General features: G+C 39.1%; 1 protein-coding gene across 1 annotated transcript; it reads right to left on the bottom strand.

Moving 5' to 3' along the window:
* Positions 1-1,166: 1,166 nt before the first annotated feature.
* On the bottom strand, positions 1,167-4,202 carry LOC110878634 (probable trehalose-phosphate phosphatase J). The gene is made up of 9 exons (XM_022126971.2): positions 3,771-4,202; positions 3,515-3,655; positions 3,257-3,421; positions 2,985-3,041; positions 2,713-2,892; positions 2,540-2,609; positions 2,354-2,424; positions 1,779-1,871; positions 1,167-1,480 (listed from the first exon to the last, which is right to left on the bottom strand). The coding sequence occupies exons 1-9, from the start codon at positions 4,020-4,022 to the stop codon at positions 1,430-1,432; spliced, it is 1,080 nt and encodes a 359-aa protein (XP_021982663.1). The 5' UTR covers positions 4,023-4,202; the 3' UTR covers positions 1,167-1,429.
* Positions 4,203-25,112: the final 20,910 nt, after the last annotated feature.

A 25,112-nucleotide genomic window follows, 5' to 3' on the forward strand; every position in this document is an offset into this window, starting at 1 on the left:
TAACCAATATGTACCCATTCCTCAGAGTTACTATTATTGAGGCTCTAAGAAATTTAATACACTTGTGCCTTTCCTATTTCACTTCTTTGGAGATAGTGACCCAAAAGTCGATAGTTGGGTGTTGGTCCCCTTTGACATTCGTATGTCAAAGACCCTATCATAGATGCTCTAATAAATTTAATACCAATATATCTTTCATATTACTGTAAGTAGTTGCACATTTGATCCCTTCGGACCTACTGGATGTGCCTGGTCCTCATTCATTACATATATTCTCATTTAACATTTCTTATACGTATTTTGATTGAGATAGAATTATTCTATTTTATAGGTATTTACATTCTCATTTAACATTTCTTATACGTATTTTGATTGAGATAGAATTATTCTATTTTATAGGTATTTACATTGTTATATAATTATTCTAACAAAATTATCCGACAATCTTTACTGATTTTTAACAAATTTGAGTAAATTATTTTGAGATACAAGGATTATATATTATCAGATTATACCCCTTACTATGATATTAGTTTCATAACTGTATAATATAAAATTATATAAGCCCATCATGGTCAGTGGCAGATCCAGATTTTTTTCCTATGGGTTCACTTTTTGTGGTCAAACTTTCAAAACCATACGTAGGAGTTTTCGGGTCGGGTCGGGTCGAGGTCTTTATTTTAGAAAGGGGACGATAAACCACTGAAACACTTGATATGCTTTGTTATGGGTTCACTCTCAATTTATTTATGGGTTCCTCCTATATTTTCTATATACGTTTTCACTAAAAATTCCAAACCGGATGGGTTCCTAGAAACCCGATCTTTACTAATAAATCCGCCCCTGATCATGGTTTATTTACAAATGACTTATTCTGTGTTATATAGTCATCGGTGGATGCATGATTTATTTTCTAGATGTGTGATCAGAGAATTTAATCATACTTTTAAAAAGACGATCAGAATTCTGGACGTGTAATCAGAGAATTTAACCATACTTTTAAGACGATCAGAATATTGGCTTAAATGATATACTAAAATAATTGGCAGTCGCCCCACGGATGGGGGTAAGTATGCTAATGTTTTATAATGTATATACTTTAAGTATTTATTAAAATTTATAAAATTGATTTGACATTTATATCATTTTTCTATTAACAGAATCCATAGAACACAAACATGATATTTTTTCATCAAATATATCCAACAAAATACAAATATTCATCACTATGGCAGGGTGTTTGTTACAAACGCCGAAGAGGAAACACCCATAACCCAAAACCTACCCTACCTATTTTTTTTATCCTTCGTCTTGTCCCCTCGTATTTTTCTTGGACAAGATTAAATATACTTATAGTCACTACATACTTATATACATATGGTTTCGCATCTACTTAAGTCACCCTTCACCCTTCTCTTGTTCAAAGTCGTCACCACGAATGCCGTTTCCAATCAACTAGTCGTTGTAAAAAGTCCATCACCTGTATTAATCAACAACGAACATAAGTAAAAATTATGTTATACGATAGAAGCTCTTTTGTGTTAATCATGTTCTTCTGAAAAATCATACACATATTTGAACGGTTCGGTCAATTTCAATAATTTATAAAAAATAAGTTTACCACATTAACAACCGTATAATATAACTTATTACTAATATCTTAGGTCTCATTTTTCATAAAGTTAGTTATTAAGATTGTTTAGTTAACATATTATTAATAAGTATTCCTAACTAAAGAAAAAGAAACAAAATGGAACATAATCTTTGTGAACACTTGCCTCGGATGGTTCCTGCAAAGAATAAGATGCACTTGTGTCCTTGGGAATTTTGGATACAAGAATGCCAAAACCTTGTCCCCTCTCTTTTAGCACCTAAATTTGTTCCAAAAATAAACACCACTTAGTGTTTATGAAATCTCATATACAAAAAGCTCAAATCCATTAAATCATCTAATTAAGCAATTGGGTCCGAGTTAATGACCGCTTAACCTTCTTATTATTACTTTTAAATTATTAAAAAAAATGATGTTACATACATAAATTATACTTAGAACAATTTTATCATTTTAAGAATGTAATACAAACTTCCGCACCCCTCCCGTCTGTATATATACATAGATATCTATTGGGAGAGAGATAGAGTGAAAAGAGCGTGAAAATAAGATTTCAGAAGTGTAAGAATAGTGAGAGCGTTAAAAATTTGAATTAAACAGATCAAAACGAAACGATTTTGTTCTATTTTGGCGGTCCTAATTACCCAAGCAACCTAGGCGGTACAAGCCAAGCTGGTTTTCAAACCTTAGGAATCCTATATACATTCTGTTAAAACTAATCAAACTTGAACGTAAACTAACCATGAAGGCATCTTCATCAGTACGATCGTCTCCAATGTAAATAGGAAACACATCGGTACAGTTGGCATAACCTACAACACAAATAGGTACCCACCAAGCGTGTCAGTTAAACTTGCATTCTATTTAAATTATTTTACCTACTTTACAAATTATTAAAAAGTACCAAATATAGAAAACGGGACGTACCAAGTGACTCCAACAAAAACTCAAGGGCCTTGCCTTTGTCCCACTTGATTGTGGGCCTGATCTCTAACACCTACAACATTTAATTTTAGCAAAAACAATAGTAAGATTTTTGTCTTCCAATATTTATATTATAAAAAATTTAAAAATGAATTTTGTGAAATGACGTATCTAACCTTCCTTCCTTGGGATAACCGGAGCTTCGGGTAGTCTTTGAGCACTGATCTCACTTGGGCAGCCAACTCGCTCCATTTCTTCTCTTCAACGCATCGGAAATGCACAGACAAACAAAACTTATTGTTTTCCACTTTTGCCCCTGGTGTCGATTTTGTTTTCTCCATGAGTAATCCATACACCTAAAAACATCAACATTTGTTTCACATAAAAAAAACCACAGAAATATATTTTAATTTTTTTTAAATCCAAGAAACCATGAAGAAAGACGCACCTCATCAATCATGGGTAAATATTCACTCGCGGGTTGGCAAAGAACACTCGGAGGACTCTGAAGATTACCAAGAAATAATGAGAAACTTAAAAAAAAAAAAAAAAAAAAAAAAACAATCATTTTCCTAACCCAAGACACCCGGGTCCGGGTGGGGTATTGTCTACTATTATTTGGTTTTAAAGTTTTGTATTATGCTCTTGAAAAAAATCATTCAATATAATCAACAACCTACGAGTCAAAAAAAATTCATTGTATTTATGAAAATGACTCACTTTCTTGTATTTGGACCCTTTAGATGGACCTCTGATGTCCATCCCATGGCTTCCTGCATAGTACAGTTCAGCTAGTTTCACAAAGTTGTACACCTTGTCTCTACATCGTCCACTCACGATCGCTGTCGGAAAGCATCCCGCAAGTTTCCTCACTGTCGCGCGCATCTACAATAATTCAAAAATAGGTTTTTAATATATATATTTATTTATTTATTTATTGATTTTCATTGTAGTTTTTATTAATTTTTAGATGAATACCGCATCAGACATATAAGCACGATCAGGGTCATCAACAATGGGGGAAAGAGTGCCATCATAGTCGAGAAACATGACGATCTGTTTCCCTTTGGAAGCATTCGTAATCTCGTCAAACATATTCAAAGCAGACGGATGTCGATCCTGTTTCATACACACATACATTATTATTATTATTATACAACAAAACCAAACCAAACCAAACGAAACTGAATCACAACAGAATCATAACAGAATTGTATAAAACAGAATAACTAACCATCCACGTGGACTGATCTTGAGTACGCTTACGATTGGACGTTGGAGAAGAAGCCCTCATGGATTCAACCCAAGCGTTAACCCTTGTTCCACCGTTGATTTCAAGGTTCTGAAGAAGAAGCTTCTTCTTGTTTATGGTGATGTATCCGTTAGGCATCAACGGAGGCTTTTTCACCTCCGCTGAGAATAACGCCGGCGGCACCACCACCGCCATGTCGATGCCATCGGCAACCACCACCTTCTGTTTCGTCATTTTGTTAATAAATTGTTTTTTCTTTTGTTAATTCACCAACCTATCAATCACTGTATTTGCAGTCTGATTCGATCGATATTCAAACCCCAATGAAGGAATCAAATTCAAGAATCAGATTTCAATGAGAGAGAGAGAGAAACTGAGAGAGAGAAAGAGACTCTGTTTGGGTGTGAGGATAGGATGGTAGTTTGGTTTGCTTTATAGTTGCAAGGGGACACTAATAGACGAACAGAGTGGGGGCCCACGTAATTTCTTTTTTTTTAAATTTAACTAAATGTTAAATTAAGGTTGGAAATTAGACATTTATTATTATTCAAAGAGGTGAAGTGGGGCCCACTGCATTAACCGATATTCTTAACAGGGATTTTGGACATAACCCCACCGTCGTATCATCTCTCTGCCTCACGCTTGCCGCCGTCTAAGCCGTCAACCTCTAACCAACCTCTGCACCTCTCTCTTGACAGCTGGCATATGTTAGTACACGTGGAAACATCTCATGGATCCTTAACCCATTCATCTTCCCACACACTTTCTCCTACCGACCCAAATTCAGCCTATCTGTTCTATTCAGTCAAATCAAAACAATATACATATATTTATTAAACTTTTATTTTGACTTCAAAATTACTAATCACAAATACATTTGTGAGTAATCTATTGGTTAGAGTTACAACACTAAACCTGTTTGAACCCTTAGAATTGGTCGAACCCTAAGGCCATGTGTAGTCATAAAGCCCCCAAAGGGGCGTTATGCGCCATGTGGCATGCCACGTCACCCCGGGGCTTTATGGGGCTTGAGGCCGTAGTCATAAAGCCCTACCTCATCATAACCAAAGTGTAAAATGCAGGGACCAAAGTGTAAAATGCAGGGACCAAAGTGTTTTAATGCAGGGACCAAATTGTAAAATGCAGGGACCAAAGTGGAAAATGCCCACCTTCTCGCGCCGCGAATTTTTTCACGCCGGTTTTCTTTTTTTTGATCATGGCGCCCCTGGGGGCGGTGTGGGGGGCTCCATACCGGCGCTATGGCCTTCACCGCGCCCCAGTACATGTAGTCTAAGACTGGAAGGTATGGGGGTCGGCTGATGCCCGGCTAGGCCCGGCGCCGGACCCCCACACCGCCCCCCTGGGGCTCGGCCCATCACACCCGGCGACCCACAGCCGGGTCCGCCGATCCTCTCTCCTCCTTCCTGCTCTCACATATACCTATACATATATACATATATATACACAAAGGGGTTCATCCCCCACCCCCTAGGTCCATCCTCTCCAAGCCACTCCTACGTGGCGCCTACGTGGCGGCTCATCCCCTCCAAGCCCATCCTCTCCATACCCTTTAGTCTAATCGAACTGGTAAAAACGATCGAAGTGGGTCAAACACCTAGGCAACAAACCAACACAACCCGAAATCAGTTTCGATTTTTTGTTGAACAACTCGAACCGGTTTGTTGCTAGAAACCAATTTATGCACCTCTAGTGTTGATTGTTTAATGGGAGATAGAAAAATAGGTGTCTATACGATTTTGTTATCACGTTGTGTACTACACCTAAAGCAAAAGTTAAAATCAAATATGCGGTTCTTACGGTTGTTAACGTAATTATTAGTTTCGAAATGAACATGTCATGTTTGCGTTATGTATACAAGATTTTTATACTATTTTTTATCAAATAATATAAAATTATGAATATTATTTCCTGCTTTATTACACATGAGTTTTGTAAGAAATTATTCACGTACAAGATTGTCATCAAGAGCTTCTCCACTCACGGATGACAACCACTTTCCTCCGTATTAGATGGGCGACGTTGCCTTCTTATGTTGGAGAATGTTGTAGGAAATGTTGGTCTTATAATCAATTTTTAACCTAATTTGCGATAAATATGATAATTTTATTATTTAATCTAAAGGGTGCATGGTTAACAAGCCCTTAATGATGATAGATGGTGTGACTACATGGAGGTGGCAATGGAGAAAGGCTAATCCGAATTAAGTGGAGAACTATGAATTAGAGAAGCGTTTGAGGTTGTTAAGAGGGCGGATTCATTTGATCATAGAGACAAGTGAAAAATGTCGAAAAATGTCTAACTTGTTTACAAGTAAAAACGAAGCATCAAAACCCTTATGGCAAGCTCCAACCATTAGACATTCCGGTTTGAAAATGGGAACATGTTACCATAGACCTGTTAACCAAATTGCCGAGAACAGCTCAAGGTTTTGTCGTCGTTTGGGTGGTCGTGGATAGAGTGACTAAAAGTGCTCACTTTATTCCTATTTGTGAGACCTATACTTCTGAAAAGATGTCGGAGGTGTATATGAACGAGATAGTAGTGCGCCATAGAGTGTCGGTATTGATTGTGTCCGACAGAGATACCCAGTTTACTTCAAATTTTTGGCGCGATTTTCAAGAACAAATGGGCACAAAACTGAGCATTAGTACTTCATATCACCCTCAGACAGACGGGCAAAGTGAACGAATGATTCAGACATTAGAAGACATGCTTCAGGCATGTATTATTGATTTTGGTGGTAGTTGGGATGTTTACTTACCGTTAGTCGAATTTTCTTACAACAACAGTTATCATTCAAGCATTGGTATGACACCATATGAAATGCTTTATCGCCGAAAATGCCAAACCCCGGTATGTAGGGGTGAAGTGGGTTCGAGGAAACTCGCCCATAAGGATGTGGTTAAGGCCACAAATGTAACACCTCGAATTTTTGTGTCCAATGATGTGTTAACACGTGTCATTTGTTTACACGTGGCATCTATAATAAATAAAGGACTAATTTTGACAAACCTTGAAAGTATATAAATTCGAGGGTTATAAAATGTCAACAAGGGTAAATATACTGTATAGTATCCCTAAATAATGCTTAAACCTTCAAACGAATAAATTATAGATCGTACAAAAACAAAAACGCGAAAGAAAGTGAGAGATTACAAACTACAGGGGTTAACTGTGTCAACATGTTTAATAATACCTCTGAGTGACCCTTTAACGTTCCAAAGACTTTGTAACGGTATTATACCCTCACTAAAATAATATATATGAATTTCGCGAAGTTTCGATATGAAACGAGAAAGTTACGACCGAATTCGTAGAAGAAGGGTTAAAAGCGTCAACAGTGAAAGTTAAGGCTTTCCAATATAATTAATAAATAAACCGGGGACTTAATAATGCGGGTAAATAACACGAGGCCCCTATCGGTAAATAACCGAGGGCCAAACCGCAAAGTTACCCCTTCAAAACCGAAAGGTCAGGTAAATCATTACGAAAGATTTCGTTATTAATTACCAGATTCTGTAATCATGACAAAAGATTTAAAATTTCTGAAATCTTAACCCCACACGGCCCGCGTTGCATATTGGGTTAAGTTGAGGCGGGCCGCGAGCCTCCTCAACTATACGTCTGATCTTTAAATCCCAGGCGGCCCGCATTGTAAACGCATGGAACCTCCATGCGGGCCGCATTAGACGCCCAGATGCAGAATTATTGTAGTTACTTGCCTTTTGAAGCATTTGAACGATCATGAGCCAATAAATGAGGCATGGGCACCCTACATTTGACCCATACACCTTAGGGGACATATGCCCATCATCCATGATCAGTATAGGCTGAGTTGTGATGATCTTGGACCTTAACATTGGCTATAAATAGCAAGGTTGTAAACATAAGTTCACCACACTCAAAACTCACATCTTTGATCATTCTAAGTGCTCTCAAGTCCTCATCTCTGCTCCATAAGCAAGAACACAACTTCTGTAAGTGATCTAACCCTTTGTGGTTTCACATTTCCTTAGTAAATGGCTAAGAACCAAACCGTCGTAACTACGGTTTGACTTTACAATAAATCAATAATGGTTCAGTCTTATGACGAATCAAAAGTGGTTATGAGTTGGTATTTATGTGGGTAATAAACCTCTAAAATGGTTCCCCCTGATCACCACTCTAACTATGTCAAATGTCGAGTCAAACGTGCGGTTAAAAAGTCAACAGAAAGCTATTTTAGCGATTTATGCATAATCTGTAATGTATATGTTATGGAACCTGTTTTGATAATCATAAAACATGATAATAAGTATATAAACTTGTTTGCGCTCGTTTGAATCGATCATTTGCTATATTAACCCGGTTCGGAGCCGAATGTCACAAAAGTTTGACTTTTGCTTTGACTTCAGTTCTGACCCGTTTTAGTGAGGTATAAATATACCTTAGGACTCTCTTAGGACCAGGTCACATGTTGGTATAAGCCTCTGTGGTCGGTTCATGAGTTATCCGAGTCTTTTGCGCAATTCCGTCATTCGCCTAAAAGTTGACCGTAACGGCCTTTTAAAATTAAAACAAGTATTTCGGACACGTGAACGGACCAAAACCTTGCTTATTAAATTATAAACGTGTCCTTAAAGTTTCACGTCAATCCGAGGTCTAGAATGAGAGTTATGCTAAAAGGCGCACTTTTAAGAAAGTTTTGTAATTAACGGCGCAATTAGCATAACGCCCATCTAACCCAAGTTTTCGTCACCAAAACTTTTACCCACTGTTATAAATTAATATTTTGGGAATTTTAAAGATTTTTAATAATTTTTACCTTGCTCATAACCTGCGGTTATGGCTACGGTTCGGTAAATACCGAATATGCCCTTTTTGGCCAAAACGGGAGTTCTACAAGGTCTTTTGACCCGATTCCAGTTGCCACTGGTTTTAAATAATAAATAAAGTATTTTAAGCTTTATAAGCTGTTCGGGAAACTCAGATTTCCTGTAGAACTCGAAAAGCCCTTTTAAAGTCTTTAAAATGACCGAAAAGCCCCTACGGGGCATAATATTAACTCAAACTCGTTACGGGCATTACGGAAGGTATCCTACTGATACCAAAATACTTTTAAGGCATATTGACTTAGGAAATAAGCGTAGGACACTTATGGTTAACCGTTTCGCCTATTTGCGCACACGGTACGGCTCATGGAACTAGTTTTCGTGCAATAGCCGATATGGGTCAAATTATATTATTTGAACCCCAAAATCCAGAGTATGAACTATAAACCCATATGAAACAAGTCTCTGAACTTGTTGGGTCCAAATCATACTCCATTCTCGGTTTTCGCCTTTTCGTGCGAATTAACCATATCTATGTATCGGAATCAACCGGTTTAAGCTACGGCTAATATAAGGACCGTTAGGATTCTAAGAGGTTAATTAAAACCTTCGTTCCAGATTAGGAGCCCCAGTAAAAGCTATCGGTGACTTGATCTAAATTAAGGATTTATACTTGCAAAGGTAAATACTTTAACTTATTTCCCCTATATGGGCTTGGGTTACGGTATATTAATACCGCTTGATTGAGCATTATATAATTCCATCGCTTAGGTGGTTAATTGATTAAATATGATCGGCTCATTTAAACAGTTTTGTTGCTTATAAGCCTTTGGGGGGTTTAATGACCGTTGTCCCGGATATCCTTGGCATCATTTTACGAAATGGCCACGACCATCGACATCCCGGTGTAGGCGTACACCCGGTATAAAGTGTCGGCATTAAAATTAAAAGACGTAGCCGTTGGTTTTTATACTACGGTTTTACGCAAACGTGGTGTGTCTATAAATCTTTAACCCGGCACGACCCGGGCTACTGAACGCATAAAAGAACATGTAAAACGTTCACAAGATCATTATGAATTTTCCCAAGTTATAAAAGAGTTTGTGCCTTGTGCATTCAAATCAATTTTAATAAACATTTTCAAATGTGTCAGTTGAATGTATTTACCAGTGTAAACTGACGTATTTTCCCCAAAAAGATTAAGTGCAGGTACCTAAACGTAAATTGGCTGGTATTAGCTCCCTAGCGTCGTGATAAGTCTCGCAAGCTTGATTGCAGTATCTGATGGAACAATGCTTTATGTTTATTTACGATCCACTGTGGATATAATCAACTTCTGTAATACATTTGATATTACAACCAGAGGTTGAGTTTATATATTTATCTTATGCTTCCGCTGTGCATTATATAATTGTGTGGTTTGACTATATTGTTGCCAACATCGTCACGGTAATCCCCCACCGGGCCCACCGGTGAGACACGTGGAAATCGGGGTGTGACAGGTTGGTATCAGAGCCAACATTGAGTGAATTAAACACAATAGGCATTATGTTTAATCTCAATGACACAATTGCACATACTTGAGTCTAGACAAGAACTTAGGACAAATTCGGATTGATACTCCTTTTTGTCTTTATTTTCGATTCGATTTTTAATAAGTTTTAAGCAGGAAAATGCCACCTGTTATATTCCGAGGAAGAGGAAGGGGACGAAGAGGCAGAGGAGAAATCGTGACACATCACGATAACGAAGCTGGACCATCTGGTACAAGACATCCTTCGATGACACGGAGCGAAGAGCCACAACGACGAAGAGATCTTTACGAACCCGCGAGGCATTCCACTTCGCACAGCTCGACGCCATCCTACCGACACTCCTTTGGGCCAGACTCAGAGAATAATCCCAACAACCCACAACCTTCCTTCATACCTCTACAACGTTCGGTTTCGCACCGAAATTACGACGACCCTACTCCCTACTACATAGGTCAGTTTAATCCAGCTGACTACATACAGGAACCTTCAGGTTTTGTTCCACTAGGGCCACAAGACCACTTTTCTGAAGATCCCATGGAGGAGGATGAGGATCCAACTGAACCAGCTCGTGGTACGCCCACGCATCCGATAGAAGTTTCTGATGGGTCATCCTTCCATGGAACGCCCTATCAAGGACCTGACAGTTTCCAAGCGATGTTTGACCGACATGAATGGTACTACACACCATCTCGACAGACATCTCAACAACCGAGACATCCACAGGATCCCTCTGAGGATTCACGCTTTGAGGCAGTTACGCCACCACCTCCGCCACCGGCGCAACCAGTAATACCTGATCCGCCGAGGCGTAGGAGGACAAATGCTCGTATGTCTACACGAGGAGGAGGGGGTATCCACTTCAGCACTCCTCGACATTCTAGTAGTAGCCACTATCCGCCGCTACAAGAAGAAGGACCTTCAAGTCCTATACAGGAGGCGAACTCCGCACCAGCTGGCCGAAATTCGCCACCATTTGGGTATGACCAACCCATACCTGCTTATACGGGTCCAACGGCTTACAACCCGTTTGAACCATCACAACCCCAATACAACTACGGCTATGAGCGCGACCCATATGTGGTGTCGGTAAGATATAATGCGCGCTACCCTGACGGAGCACATGGAAACATGGGACCACCGGACTACTCAGCTCATGGGTATCCAATACCTCCCAGACCTCCAGTTCCGCATCAAGCGCCACAACCACGATTCTCTCCTCCTGAACAGGAAGAAATACTCCATCGACTAGATCGTGTGGAGAGAGAGTTCGAGGAAGAGAAGAAAAGCCACCGAGGATTTCTCAAGGGCTTGGCGAACCTACTAAAGGGCAAAAAGAAGAAACGTGACCATTAGCCCTTAATAGTTGTACGAATGTAATTTCTATTTTAAAATAAGTCCCTGTGTGGACAACTTATCGTATTTCAGTCCCTACGTGGACTTATCCTTAGTCCTTGCATGGACATCTATCTTGTATTAGTCCCTGCGTGGACTTGTCACTTATTTTTAAAACCTCTATGGAGGTATGTACTATTTGAAAGACCCGTTTAGGGCAATATGTAATTGTATTTGAGATTTTGGAATGTATGTTATGAGTTTTGTTTTAATATATAAAAATAAATCAAAACCATTCCTTTTATATTGATCTGCCTAAATAAAGAATCTTAAAAGGTGAAACCTAGCTTGGTGTCTGTTAAGATCCAGCCAAGATGGTACGACCTAATTGAAAAGATTCTGATTCCCTGTTAACCTCCGTACGCATGTTAACATTCATGGCAGATGTGATTCGTTAAAATCACGCACGTCATTCTTATACAATAATCCTTTAAGGATTTCAAAACCCAACTAAATGATTTATAAATCGCGGGTTAAATCACCAATAAAGGTGACCAAAATTATAAAGACATCCATTAGTGATGCAGTGCCTACGGGCCAATATTATAAAGACATCCATTAGTGATGCGGTGCCTACGGGCCAGTATTATTAAAACATCCATTAGTGATGTAGTGCCTACGGGCCAGTATTATAAAGACATCCATTAGTGATGCATTGCCTACGGGCCAACATATTAAAACATCAATTAGTGATGTAGTGCCTACGGGCCAATATTATTAAAACATCCATTAGTGATGTAGTGCCTACGGGCCAATATTATTAAAACATCCATTAGTGATGTAGTGCCTACGGGCTAGTATTATAAAAAACATCCGTTTGAGATGTAGTGCCTACGGGCCAACCATACTAAAACATCCATTAGAGGTGTAGTGCCTATGGGCCATAATAATTGTCTTATAAAGACAAAAGACAGTGGTGGTCTATGACTCCCTGTCAGATAGAGATAAAAGAACTACGGTTCAACTCTCTATGCCTTTGATTCTCTGAAATCTCGGCTAACATTATAAAACATCATCATGATTAGGCTTTATGCCGCCAATACTATTTATATAGTTAAAATAGGATATATTCAAATCCTAATATTTAATGAAATAAAAAGTTAACCAAATATGGTCTCTGTACCATGGTTGACAAATTGTCATAAAAGACAATCATATAATAATCTCCTAAATTAAAATTTTGTTATCTTCTGTAACAGATTCAAGTTACAATGGCGGATCCCAATGGAGAGAACAGCCACACAAACGAAGATGACTATGACAATGCGTCAGTGCATTTGACAGGCGCACAACTGAAGGCTCTGATTGGCAATGCTGTCCAGGCAGCTATTGATCGTCAACATACTGAGTCTCAAGGCAGAACTGTGTCAAAACCACCCTCTAAACCAAAGACACACTCCAAACCACCCTCTGAACCCAAGAAAGATGACGACAAACATTCGTCTACTGAGCACAGCGTTCATCGCGATAGAGAATACACTGATGCGTCGAGTGCTAAAGGTTGCACCTACAAATACTTTGTATCATGTAAGCCCCGTGAATTTACAGGGGAGAAAGGTGCGGTTGACTGTATCACCTGGCTAGACGAGATGGACACGATAGTGGACATCAGCGGGTGCGCCGAGAGGGACGTGGTTAAGTTTGTGTCCCAGTCATTCAAGGGCGAGGCCCTGGCGTGGTGGAGAGCTCCGGTGCAGGCTTCAGGTAAGTCTGCCTTATACAAAATGTCATGGGGGGAGTTTATTACCCTAATAAAAGAAAACTACTGCCCTCAACATGAGGTTGAGAAGATTGAAGCGGATTTTGTCTCACTAGTGATGACAAACCTGGATTGTCAAGCTTATCTGACAAGCTTTAACACTATGTCACGTCTGGTGCCATATCTTGTGACACCAGAACCTCGAAGGATTGCCCGATTCATTGGGGGCTTAGAGCCGGCAATCAAGGCCAGTGTGAAGGCCTCTAGGCCAACGACCTTCAGGTCAGTTACTGACCTCTCCTTGTCTCTTACACTTGATGCTGTCCGTCTGAGGGCACAAAGGAGCAAGGAGGCTGAAAAGCGAAAACGTGAGGATGATACCTCACGAAAGTCTGGGAAAAAGCACCGTGGAAACGGTGAGGGCAAGAGAGGGTCGGAGGCAAAGAAGGAGGGGCAAGCTGATGGAAGACCTCACTGCAAGGTCTGCAAGAAACCTCACTCCGGGAAGTGTAGGTTTGCGTCTGGTTCACAGTCGCAACAAAAGACTTCTTCCTGTGGACTATGCAAGTCCAAGGATCATAAAACCGTGGAGTGCAAAAAGATTAAGGATGCCACCTGCTATAATTGTAATGAAAAGGGGCATATAAAGAGTAATTGCCCGAAGTATGCCAAGAAGGCGGAGGAGACTAAGAAATCAAATGCGAGAGTTTTTCGCTTGGATGCAAAGGAAGCGGTTAAGGACGACAATGTGCTTACAGGTACTTTTCTCGTAAACAATATATTTGCAAGAGTACTATTCGATTCTGGCGCTGATAAGTCCTTTGTAGACCAGAAATTTTGCCAACTACTAAATATGCCAATCAAAACCCTTGACGTGAAATACGAAGTAGAGTTAGCAGACGGCACGATAGAAACCGTCTCTACTGTTCTAGAAGGATGTGAAATATCCATTAGGAACCATTCTTTTCCTTTATCTCTACTTCCTTTCAAACTTGCGGGTTTTGACATTGTGCTAGGCATGGACTGGTTATCTCGTAATCAGGCCCAAATCATTTGCGGCAAAAGGCAAATAGTTTTAAAGACTCCGAGTGGTGAATCTCTTACCATTCGAGGGGATACGCATTACGGATTGCCCGAAGACGTATCTATGCTGAAAGCTTCAAGGTGTTTGAACAGAGGCTGTGTAATTTACATGGCTCAGGTGATAATAGAAGAACCAAAGCCGAAGATCGAGGATCTTCCTGTCATTTCTGAATACCCCGAGGTTTTTCCTGAAGAACTACCTGGTTTGCCACCAGATAGACAAGTGGAGTTCAGAATTGACATCATTCCTGGAGCAGCTCCGATAGCAAGAGCACCTTACAGATTAGCTCCGACGGAAATGAAAGAACTGAGGACCCAGTTGGATGAACTGCTGGCGAAAGGTTTTATCAGACCTAGTTCATCTCCCTGGGGAGCTCCTGTCCTATTTGTAAAGAAGAAGGACGGATCGATGCGGTTGTGCATCGACTATAGAGAGCTGAATAAAGTTACCATAAAGAACAGATATCCTTTGCCAAGGATCGATGATCTGTTCGATCAACTGCAAGGAGCGAGCTACTTCTCCAAGATCGACTTGAGGTCGGGTTATCATCAACTAAGGGTCAGAGATGAAGATGTACATAAGACAGCATTTAGGACTCGCTATGGTCATTACGAGTTCCTAGTGATGCCTTTTGGGCTCACAAATGCACCGGCTGCGTTCATGGATCTCATGAACCGCGTTTGCAAGCCGTACTTGGACAAATTCGTCATAGTCTTCATCGACGATATCCTTATATATTCCAAGAATCAAGCTGACCACGAGAAGCACCTCCGTTGCATTCTCGAATTACTACAGCGTGAGAAACTCTACGCCAAATTCTCGAAATGTGAATTCTGGCTACGAGAGGTTCAGTTTTTAGGACACGTTGTGAGCGAGCGTGGTATCCAAGTGGATCCCTTTAAGGTAGAGGCAGTCATGAACTGGCAAGAGCCAAAGACGCCTACCGAAATTCGTAGTTTCCTGGGTTTGGCAGGATACTACCGAAGGTTTATTGAGAACTTTTCAAGGATTGCTGCACCCTTGACTTCTTTGACTAAGAAGAAAGAAAAGTACATTTGGGGCCCAAAGCAGCAAGAGTCTTTCGAGATACTGAAGCAGAAGCTGAGCAACGCACCTGTGTTAACCTTACCTGAGGGTACAGATGAATTCGTAGTTTACTGCGATGCATCACACACAGGCATGGGGTGTGTGCTTATGCAGAAGGGCAAGGTGATTGCCTATGCTTCAAAGCAATTAAAGGTGCATGAAAAGAATTACACCACCCATGATTTGGAGTTGGGTGCCGTTGTATTTGCACTGAAATTATGGAGGCATTACCTTTATGGTATTAAATTTGTGATTTATTCTGATCACAAAAGCCTCCAGCACCTGTTCAACCAGAAGGAGTTGAACATGAGACAACTCCGTTGGATGGAAACCCTGAATGATTATGACTGTGAAATCAGGTACCATCCCGGCAAGGCGAATGTGGTCGCCGATGCCTTAAGCAGGAAGGAAAGGGTAAAACCCATTCGAATCAATGCCAAGAGCATTGAGGTTAAGAATAATTTAATTGAAAAGATATTAGCTGCACAGCGAGAGGCTGTGTTGGAAGCTAATTATCCTAATGAAAAGCTGGGAGTAACTGAGGAGCAGTTGACTCTTAGCAAGGATGGAATTCTTAGACTGAACGGACGTATATGGGTTCCGATATATGGAGGACTACGAGATGTTGTTCTCCAGGAAGCCCACAGTTCCAAATACTCAGTCCATCCTGGTGCTGACAAAATGTACCAAGACTTAAAGGCAAATTATTGGTGGATAGGCTTGAAAAAGTCTGTAGCCGCCCATGTAGCAAAGTGCTTGACTTGTGCTCAAGTCAAGGCCGAGCACCAAAAGCCGTCTGGCTTGCTACAACAGCCTGAACTTCCCGAGTGGAAGTGGGAATGTGTAACTATGGACTTCATAACCAAGTTACCCAAAACCAGGAAAGGAAACGATACAATATGGGTCATAGTCGATAGGCTGACTAAATCAGCTCATTTTCTACCCATCAAGGAGACATATAGGTCCGATATGTTAGCCCAACTTTATGTTGATAAGATTGTAGCCTTACACGGCATACCTGTGTCTATTATCTCCGACAGGGATACTAGATACACATCTCACTTCTGGAAGAGTTTCCAGCAATCTTTGGGCACGCGTTTAAACTTTAGTACGGCTTACCATCCACAGACGGACGGTCAAAGTGAGCGTACTATCCAAACGCTAGAAGACATGCTTCGTGCATGTGCGATCGATTTAGGTGGTAACTGGGATAAAAACCTACCCCTGATCGAATTCTCCTACAATAATAGCTACCACACCAGCATAAAGGCTGCGCCTTTTGAGGCATTATATGGTAGGAAATGTAGATCGCCTGTTTGTTGGGCGGAAGTAGGAGAGGTCCAATTATCGGGACCAGAGATTGTTTTCCAGACGACGGACAAGATTGTCCAGATCCGGGAACGTCTCAAGGCTGCCCGCGATAGGCAGAAGAGCTACGCTGATCCAAAGCGTAAGGATTTTCACTTCGAAGTGGGTGAAAAGTTATTACTTAAGGTGTCACCCTGGAAGGGAGTGATGCGTTTCGGCAAGAAAGGCAAACTGAGTCCGAGATACATAGGACCTTTTGAGGTCATTGAACGGGTCGGGTCAGTCGCCTATAAACTGAACTTGCCTGAAGAGCTCAATAGAATTCACAATGTGTTCCACATCTGCAATCTCAAAAAGTGCTTCGCCGATGAGTCATTGGTGATTCCACACACAGATGTGCATATAGATGAGAGCTTAAAATTTATAGAAAAACCTTTGTCGATTGAAGATCGACAGGTGAAGAAGCTTCGCAGAAAGCACGTACCGATTGTAAAAGTCAAATGGGATGCTCGTAGAGGTCCTGAATATACGTGGGAAGTCGAAGCTACAATGAAAGAAAAATACCCCTATTTATTTGAGTAAATCTCGGGTCGAGATTTATTTTAAGGGGGTGAGGATGTAACACCTCGAATTTTTGTGTCCAATGATGTGTTAACACGTGTCATTTGTTTACACGTGGCATCTATAATAAATAAAGGACTAATTTTGACAAACCTTGAAAGTATATAAATTCGAGGGTTATAAAATGTCAACAAGGGTAAATATACTGTATAGTATCCCTAAATAATGCTTAAACCTTCAAACGAATAAATTATAGATCGTACAAAAACAAAAACGCGAAAGAAAGTAAGAGATTACAAACTACAGGGGTTAACTGTGTCAACATGTTTAATAATACCTCTGAGTGACCCTTTAACGTTCCAAAGACTTTGTAACGGTATTATACCCTCACTAAAATAATATATATGAATTTCGCGAAGTTTCGATATGAAACGAGAAAGTTACGACCGAATTCGTAGAAGAAGGGTTAAAAGCGTCAACAGTGAAAGTTAAGGCTTTCCAATATAATTAATAAATAAACCGGGGACTTAATAATGCGGGTAAATAACACGAGGCCCCTATCGGTAAATAACCGAGGGCCAAACCGCAAAGTTACCCCTTCAAAACCGAAAGGTCAGGTAAATCATTACGAAAGATTTCGTTATTAATTACCAGATTCTGTAATCATGACAAAAGATTTAAAATTTCTGAAATCTTAACCCCACGCGGCCCGCGTTGCATATTGGGTTAAGTTGAGGCGGGCCGCGAGCCTCCTCAACTATACGTCTGATCTTTAAATCCCAGGCGGCCCGCATTGTAAACGCATGGAACCTCCATGCGGGCCGCATTAGACGCCCAGATGCAGAATTATTGTAGTTACTTGCCTTTTGAAGCATTTGAACGATCATGAGCCAATAAATGAGGCATGGGCACCCTACATTTGACCCATACACCTTAGGGGACATATGCCCATCATCCATGATCAGTATAGGCTGAGTTGTGATGATCATGGACCTTAACATTGGCTATAAATAGCAAGGTTGTAAACATAAGTTCACCACACTCAAAACTCACATCTTTGATCATTCTAAGTGCTCTCAAGTCCTCATCTCTGCTCCATAAGCAAGAACACAACTTCTGTAAGTGATCTAACCCTTTGTGGTTTCACATTTCCTTAGTAAATGGCTAAGAACCAAACCGTCGTAACTACGGTTTGACTTTACAATAAATCAATAATGGTTCAGTCTTATGACGAATCAAAAGTGGTTATGAGTTGGTATTTATGTGGGTAATAAACCTCTAAAATGGTTCCCCCTGATCACCACTCTAACTATGTCAAATGTCGAGTCAAACGTGCGGTTAAAAAGTCAACAGAAAGCTATTTTAGCGATTTATGCATAATCTGTAATGTATATGTTATGGAACCTGTTTTGATAATCATAAAACATGATAATAAGTATATAAACTTGTTTGCGCTCGTTTGAATCGATCATTTGCTATATTAACCCGGTTCGGAGCCGAATGTCACAAAAGTTTGACTTTTGCTTTGACTTCAGTTCTGACCCGTTTTAGTGAGGTATAAATATACCTTAGGACTCTCTTAGGACCAGGTCACATGTTGGTATAAGCCTCTGTGGTCGGTTCATGAGTTATCCGAGTCTTTTGCGCAATTCCGTCATTCGCCTAAAAGTTGACCGTAACGGCCTTTTAAAATTAAAACAAGTATTTCGGACACGTGAACGGACCAAAACCTTGCTTATTAAATTATAAACGTGTCCTTAAAGTTTCACGTCAATCCGAGGTCTAGAATGAGAGTTATGCTAAAAGGCGCACTTTTAAGAAAGTTTTGTAATTAACGGCGCAATTAGCATAACGCCCATCTAACCCAAGTTTTCGTCACCAAAACTTTTACCCACTGTTATAAATTAATATTTTGGGAATTTTAAAGATTTTTAATAATTTTTACCTTGCTCATAACCTGCGGTTATGGCTACGGTTCGGTAAATACCGAATATGCCCTTTTTGGCCAAAACGGGAGTTCTACAAGGTCTTTTGACCCGATTCCAGTTGCCACTGGTTTTAAATAATAAATAAAGTATTTTAAGCTTTATAAGCTGTTCGGGAAACTCAGATTTCCTGTAGAACTCGAAAAGCCCTTTTAAAGTCTTTAAAATGACCGAAAAGCCCCTACGGGGCATAATATTAACTCAAACTCGTTACGGGCATTACGGAAGGTATCCTATTGATACCAAAATACTTTTAAGGCATATTGACTTAGGAAATAAGCGTAGGACACTTATGGTTAACCGTTTCGCCTATTTGCGCACACGGTACGGCTCATGGAACTAGTTTTCGTGCAATAGCCGATATGGGTCAAATTATATTATTTGAACCCCAAAATCCAGAGTATGAACTATAAACCCATATGAAACAAGTCTCTGAACTTGTTGGGTCCAAATCATACTCCATTCTCGGTTTTCGCCTTTTCGTGCGAATTAACCATATCTATGTATCGGAATCAACCGGTTTAAGCTACGGCTAATATAAGGACCGTTAGGATTCTAAGAGGTTAATTAAAATCTTCGTTCCAGATTAGGAGCCCCAGTAAAAGCTATCGGTGACTTGATCTAAATTAAGGATTTATACTTGCAAAGGTAAATACTTTAACTTATTTCCCCTATATGGGCTTGGGTTACGGTATATTAATACCGCTTGATTGAGCATTATATAATTCCATCGCTTAGGTGGTTAATTGATTAAATATGATCGGCTCATTTAAACAGTTTTGTTGCTTATAAGCCTTTGGGGGGTTTAATGACCGTTGTCCCGGATATCCTTGGCATCATTTTACGAAATGGCCACGACCATCGACATCCCGGTGTAGGCGTACACCCGGTATAAAGTGTCGGCATTAAAATTAAAAGACGTAGCCGTTGGTTTTTATACTACGGTTTTACGCAAACGTGGTGTGTCTATAAATCTTTAACCCGGCACGACCCGGGCTACTGAACGCATAAAAGAACATGTAAAACGTTCACAAGATCATTATGAATTTTCCCAAGTTATAAAAGAGTTTGTGCCTTGTGCATTCAAATCAATTTTAATAAACATTTTCAAATGTGTCAGTTGAATGTATTTACCAGTGTAAACTGACGTATTTTCCCCAAAAAGATTAAGTGCAGGTACCTAAACGTAAATTGGCTGGTATTAGCTCCCTAGCGTCGTGATAAGTCTCGCAAGCTTGATTGCAGTATCTGATGGAACAATGCTTTATGTTTATTTACGATCCACTGTGGATATAATCAACTTCTGTAATACATTTGATATTACAACCAGAGGTTGAGTTTATATATTTATCTTATGCTTCCGCTGTGCATTATATAATTGTGTGGTTTGACTATATTGTTGCCAACATCGTCACGGTAATCCCCCACCGGGCCCACCGGTGAGACACGTGGAAATCGGGGTGTGACAACAAACGAAAAGATTGATACGGTACGAGCACATTTAAAAGCGGCGCAAGACCGACAAAAGTCTTATGCGGATAAAAGACGAAGACCCATCGAGTTTCAAATTGGTGACAGGGTAATGCTTAAAGTATCCCCGTGGAAGGGAATTATCCTATTTAGAAAAAGAGGGAATTTAAGCCCCCGATTTATTGAGCCTTTCCAAATAATCGATAAGGTGGGCAAGGTAGCAAGCCGTTTGGAACTACCTGAAGAATTAAACGGTATACACAACACATTTCATGTCTCTCGTCTACGTAAATGCTTGGCGGATGAGGCGGCTTACTTGCCCCTCGATGATATAAAGATTGATAATAAACTTAGCTATTGCAATCTTTGACTGAAAACTCAATGGCCTAAGAAACAAAGAGATTGACCAAGTAAAGGTGAAATGTGAACATCGGAAAGGATCGGACACCACTTAGGAGTCTGAAGAAGAAATGACGCGACTATACCCTTCACTTTTCAGTACATATACATGTTTCGGAGACGAAACCCTTTTAAGGGGGATGGACTTGTAACACCCCGAAAATATTTTATATTGATGTTTCATGTTTACTTGATAATAAATAATATGGACATAATAACTAAGATAATGTAACTTGGTTAAGTTGTTCAGATTTCTAGTAATTAGTAAACTTATAAAGAAAATATGGATGATAAACATGAATTGTTAAATAAAACAAAACTTGAGGGACTAAAGTTGTAAATAAGGAAAAATGTGTACATTTGTCTGTGTGACCAGACAAGGGGAAGAACACCCCAAAACCCTAAATCATCAAATTAATCAAATTGGAAGGTGGAATTGGTCTTATAATTGTGCATAAACGAAGATTATTGATCACCTATACTAGGGGATCATAAGGTATGTTGAAATTTAACATTTGATGATGTTATGAAAATTGGTGTAGTTCTTGATATTTCAATTCTTGCAAAAATTGTAGAAATTAAAGTGAAATAAAGGTATTGTACAAGCTTAAGAACGAAATCTTGATGAGGATTGTAATCAAAAACTATGATTTAAGTGTTTGAATAATTTAGTCATGATTGTGTATGTGGGTTTTGGCAAATGGGATGAACACATGAATTTTGGTAGTGAAACTAAAGTATTGGATGTTAGTATAATGAGCCTTAGATATTGTTTGAACACACTAGTCATATTGACTTTGTATGGTGTAAAACATGGCAAATTGATGAAATAGAAACCTAATAGAATTAGTGTAAAAATCTATGCCTACAAGGTGTTTTATATAATGCCTAAGTGAAATTTGATTACCATTAATATATGGAAAATCTTGATATGAGCCATACAAATTAATTATTAGAAAATGTAGCGAATTAGTCATGATGATGACGAATTAACAATTGTTGAGTTGAACTCAATAGGCGACTCGGTGATAAGGTGGGTGATAAGGCCGGGAGCGGTACGCAACATAAAGGAAAGCTCTGGCTTTATGCTTCGTAGGATTTTATTAATAGTTTAGTATTGATATATGTTGAATAATGAAGTGATACGAGAGAAATTTGGCTCATTCATAAGTGATGGATTTCACACAAATGAACCGAATGAATAATAGCGAGTAATGATATGTTTGGTTTGTTTAAAAGTGATGGTTTTCACATAAACAACCAAACGGGTCAAAATAGCGAGTAATGATGTGTTTGGTTTGTTTAAAAGTGATGGTTTTCACATAAAGAACCAAACGGGTCAAAATAAAGAAATGGTGATAAGTTTGGTTCGTTCCAAGTGGTGGATTTCATACGAATAACCAAACGGGTCAAAACAAAGTTTAACTCATACCGAAATTGGGTGTGTAAGTAATGACTTCGATAATAACTCAGTTGATGGATTAAATTACGAAGACAACTTTAAACCAGGTAACGGGAACGCAAACTATAAAATGATGGACCCTGATAAAGGGGTCATAGTTGAAAGATTGTGAATTCCTGACCAGAATTCGGATTAGCTAAGTTTGACCATTAGCCGGTTGAACAGGTTGAATATGTGTAAATGCAAACCGGATAATGGATGCGCAAAACACAACGATAATAACCCGGGTAATGGGGTACATTCATAAAAATGATGTTCTTGCGAAAAAGATGTGACTTCAAAAGCTCGTTTGCTGAAATATGCAAAACGGGTCAAATATTTGATTATTTAAATTAGAACCGATAGCGTAAAACACAAAATTTATAAATCCGAGTCACGAGTTTGCGAGTTAAGAATGTGGGTAAATGTTTTACGAACACATAGAAACAAATTTCGTGCAAAACGGATGAATATATGGAAAGATATGCAATTTTTAGTAAAAGGGCAATCTGGAAACAATCTGCAGCTGAAGGCTGCCGTAACCTATGGTGGCCAGCCGTAGGCTACGGCAGAGGCATTCTGCCCATATATTGTTAAGGCTGCCGTAACCTACGGTGCCCAGCCGTAGGCTACGGCAGGGCCTCCTGCCCATATGATGTTATGTATGCCGTAGGCTACGGCATACAAGTCGTAGCTTACGACGGGTTTAGACAGCTTCTTTTTGTTTGTTTGTTTTGGTGAACTTGGGTTACTAAACTATGTCTAAGCATCATATAATTAACGTATGAGTTGATATTTGATGTATAGGTGATAGCTACAACGTTACGGATGAAGATCAAGTATAATGAATGAACCGAACACAACCGATGTTAAAGCTTCCGTTTTTGTTTAGCTATTTTATAACCAAACGACGTTAACGCGTTGGAAATATTTTAAATACTTATAAAGTTTTTGTCAAACCCAAATTTTGTATGGATGTTTGTTTGCATTACTTTTATATATATTTGCAACCCTTTTATAAATTCTCATTATATAAGTTCAGGTCTTACATCAGTGGAGATCAAACTCTCAAATCCAAATCAGTGGGGACCGGACTCTCAAAATCCAAATCAGTGAAGAGCCGGACTCTTAAAAAACCAATATATTATACTAAAAAATCAGAAAATTTTAGTATAACTAACACTGCAAACAAAAAATCAATAGGGGTCGGAGCACCTCTGGGCCACCAATATCCTCCACCATTGTTTGTAATAACTTTGATCATGTATGCTTCTTCGGGTCCTTTAGCATCTTGCAAGTAGTGCCGGTTATTAATAAAATTTTCCCCGCCTTTAAACTTAGTTTAATCTAAATAATAATGATACTCTCAATCATATTCTTAATTCATGCCTTACAATGGAGCCATTAAATGGCAAGTAGTCACTTTTATATTAATAATAACAGCAAATCCTTCAAATGTGCAAATTTGCCGAAACAACAATAAATGTGGTTTCGAGAAAAAAAAAAAAAAAAAAAAACCTTTCCTCTTAAGGAAAATAAGCCAGGCCCCCTTGAACAAATTTAGGACCCATCAAAACTAGTAGCTCCTGCACTCAAAACCAGCTGCTATATTCCTCTTGTTTCCGAGAGAATGTATCTCATTTTAAAAACTATATTTATGATTGAAATTTTAAGGCATATTCATTTTTAATAGATTTATCAGACAATTCGATTGAAATTATAACTAAAATGTTAAAACACCTAAAGTATAAACTACTTTTTATCATTGTTATTACGGTAAATTTATATTACTGACGGACACCAATTCAAGAGTAACCTAATAAATCAGGAAAAACCTACTTATGAGAATCGAACACATGATCTAATGGTCCCTAAGCCTTATCTAACTCCTAAAATGTTACTAACCTATAATGTCATGGGTAGTTTAAAACCTTTTTGATGTGGTGGATACATCACCGCTAAATCTAACATATGCATTTATTGAGTTGATAAATGACTTTCAAACGAGCTATGATAAATTAAGCGAGCAGGTTATTTTTGGGGTATTATCGTGTCATTAGCGGAACCATCCGATTATATCCATCTCTACTAGGCATAATGCCTATAAACCAATTCAGGAGGAAACCCAATAAATATGGGAAAACCCTCTTGTGGGAATCGAACTCAGGACCATTGATCCCAAAGCCTTATACCACCCCCAAGATGCCACTAAACTATAAACGAGCAGGTTATATATGTGCATTACACCGGTTTGATTTAAATAAGATTTATATAGAATAGTAGATAAACCTAAGCTCATTATGTAACACTATATTTAAAAAGAAATAAAATATGTTACGTCGATAAAAAAACCAACAAAATGTATACTGACATAAATTTACCGATAGCGAATCGTTAAAGCATTGGTACTTAAAATATAAAGTTTATGTACAATGGTTTCAAAACATAAAAATAAAGCCGTGCCACTCAAAATGTAAAATCATGTTTTACATTGGTCGAAACTATAAAAATGAAAACTGAAACAAATTTGAT

Source organism: Helianthus annuus, chromosome 9 (genome assembly GCF_002127325.2).
Source record: "Helianthus annuus cultivar XRQ/B chromosome 9, HanXRQr2.0-SUNRISE, whole genome shotgun sequence".
Taxonomy (NCBI): domain Eukaryota; kingdom Viridiplantae; phylum Streptophyta; class Magnoliopsida; order Asterales; family Asteraceae; genus Helianthus; species Helianthus annuus.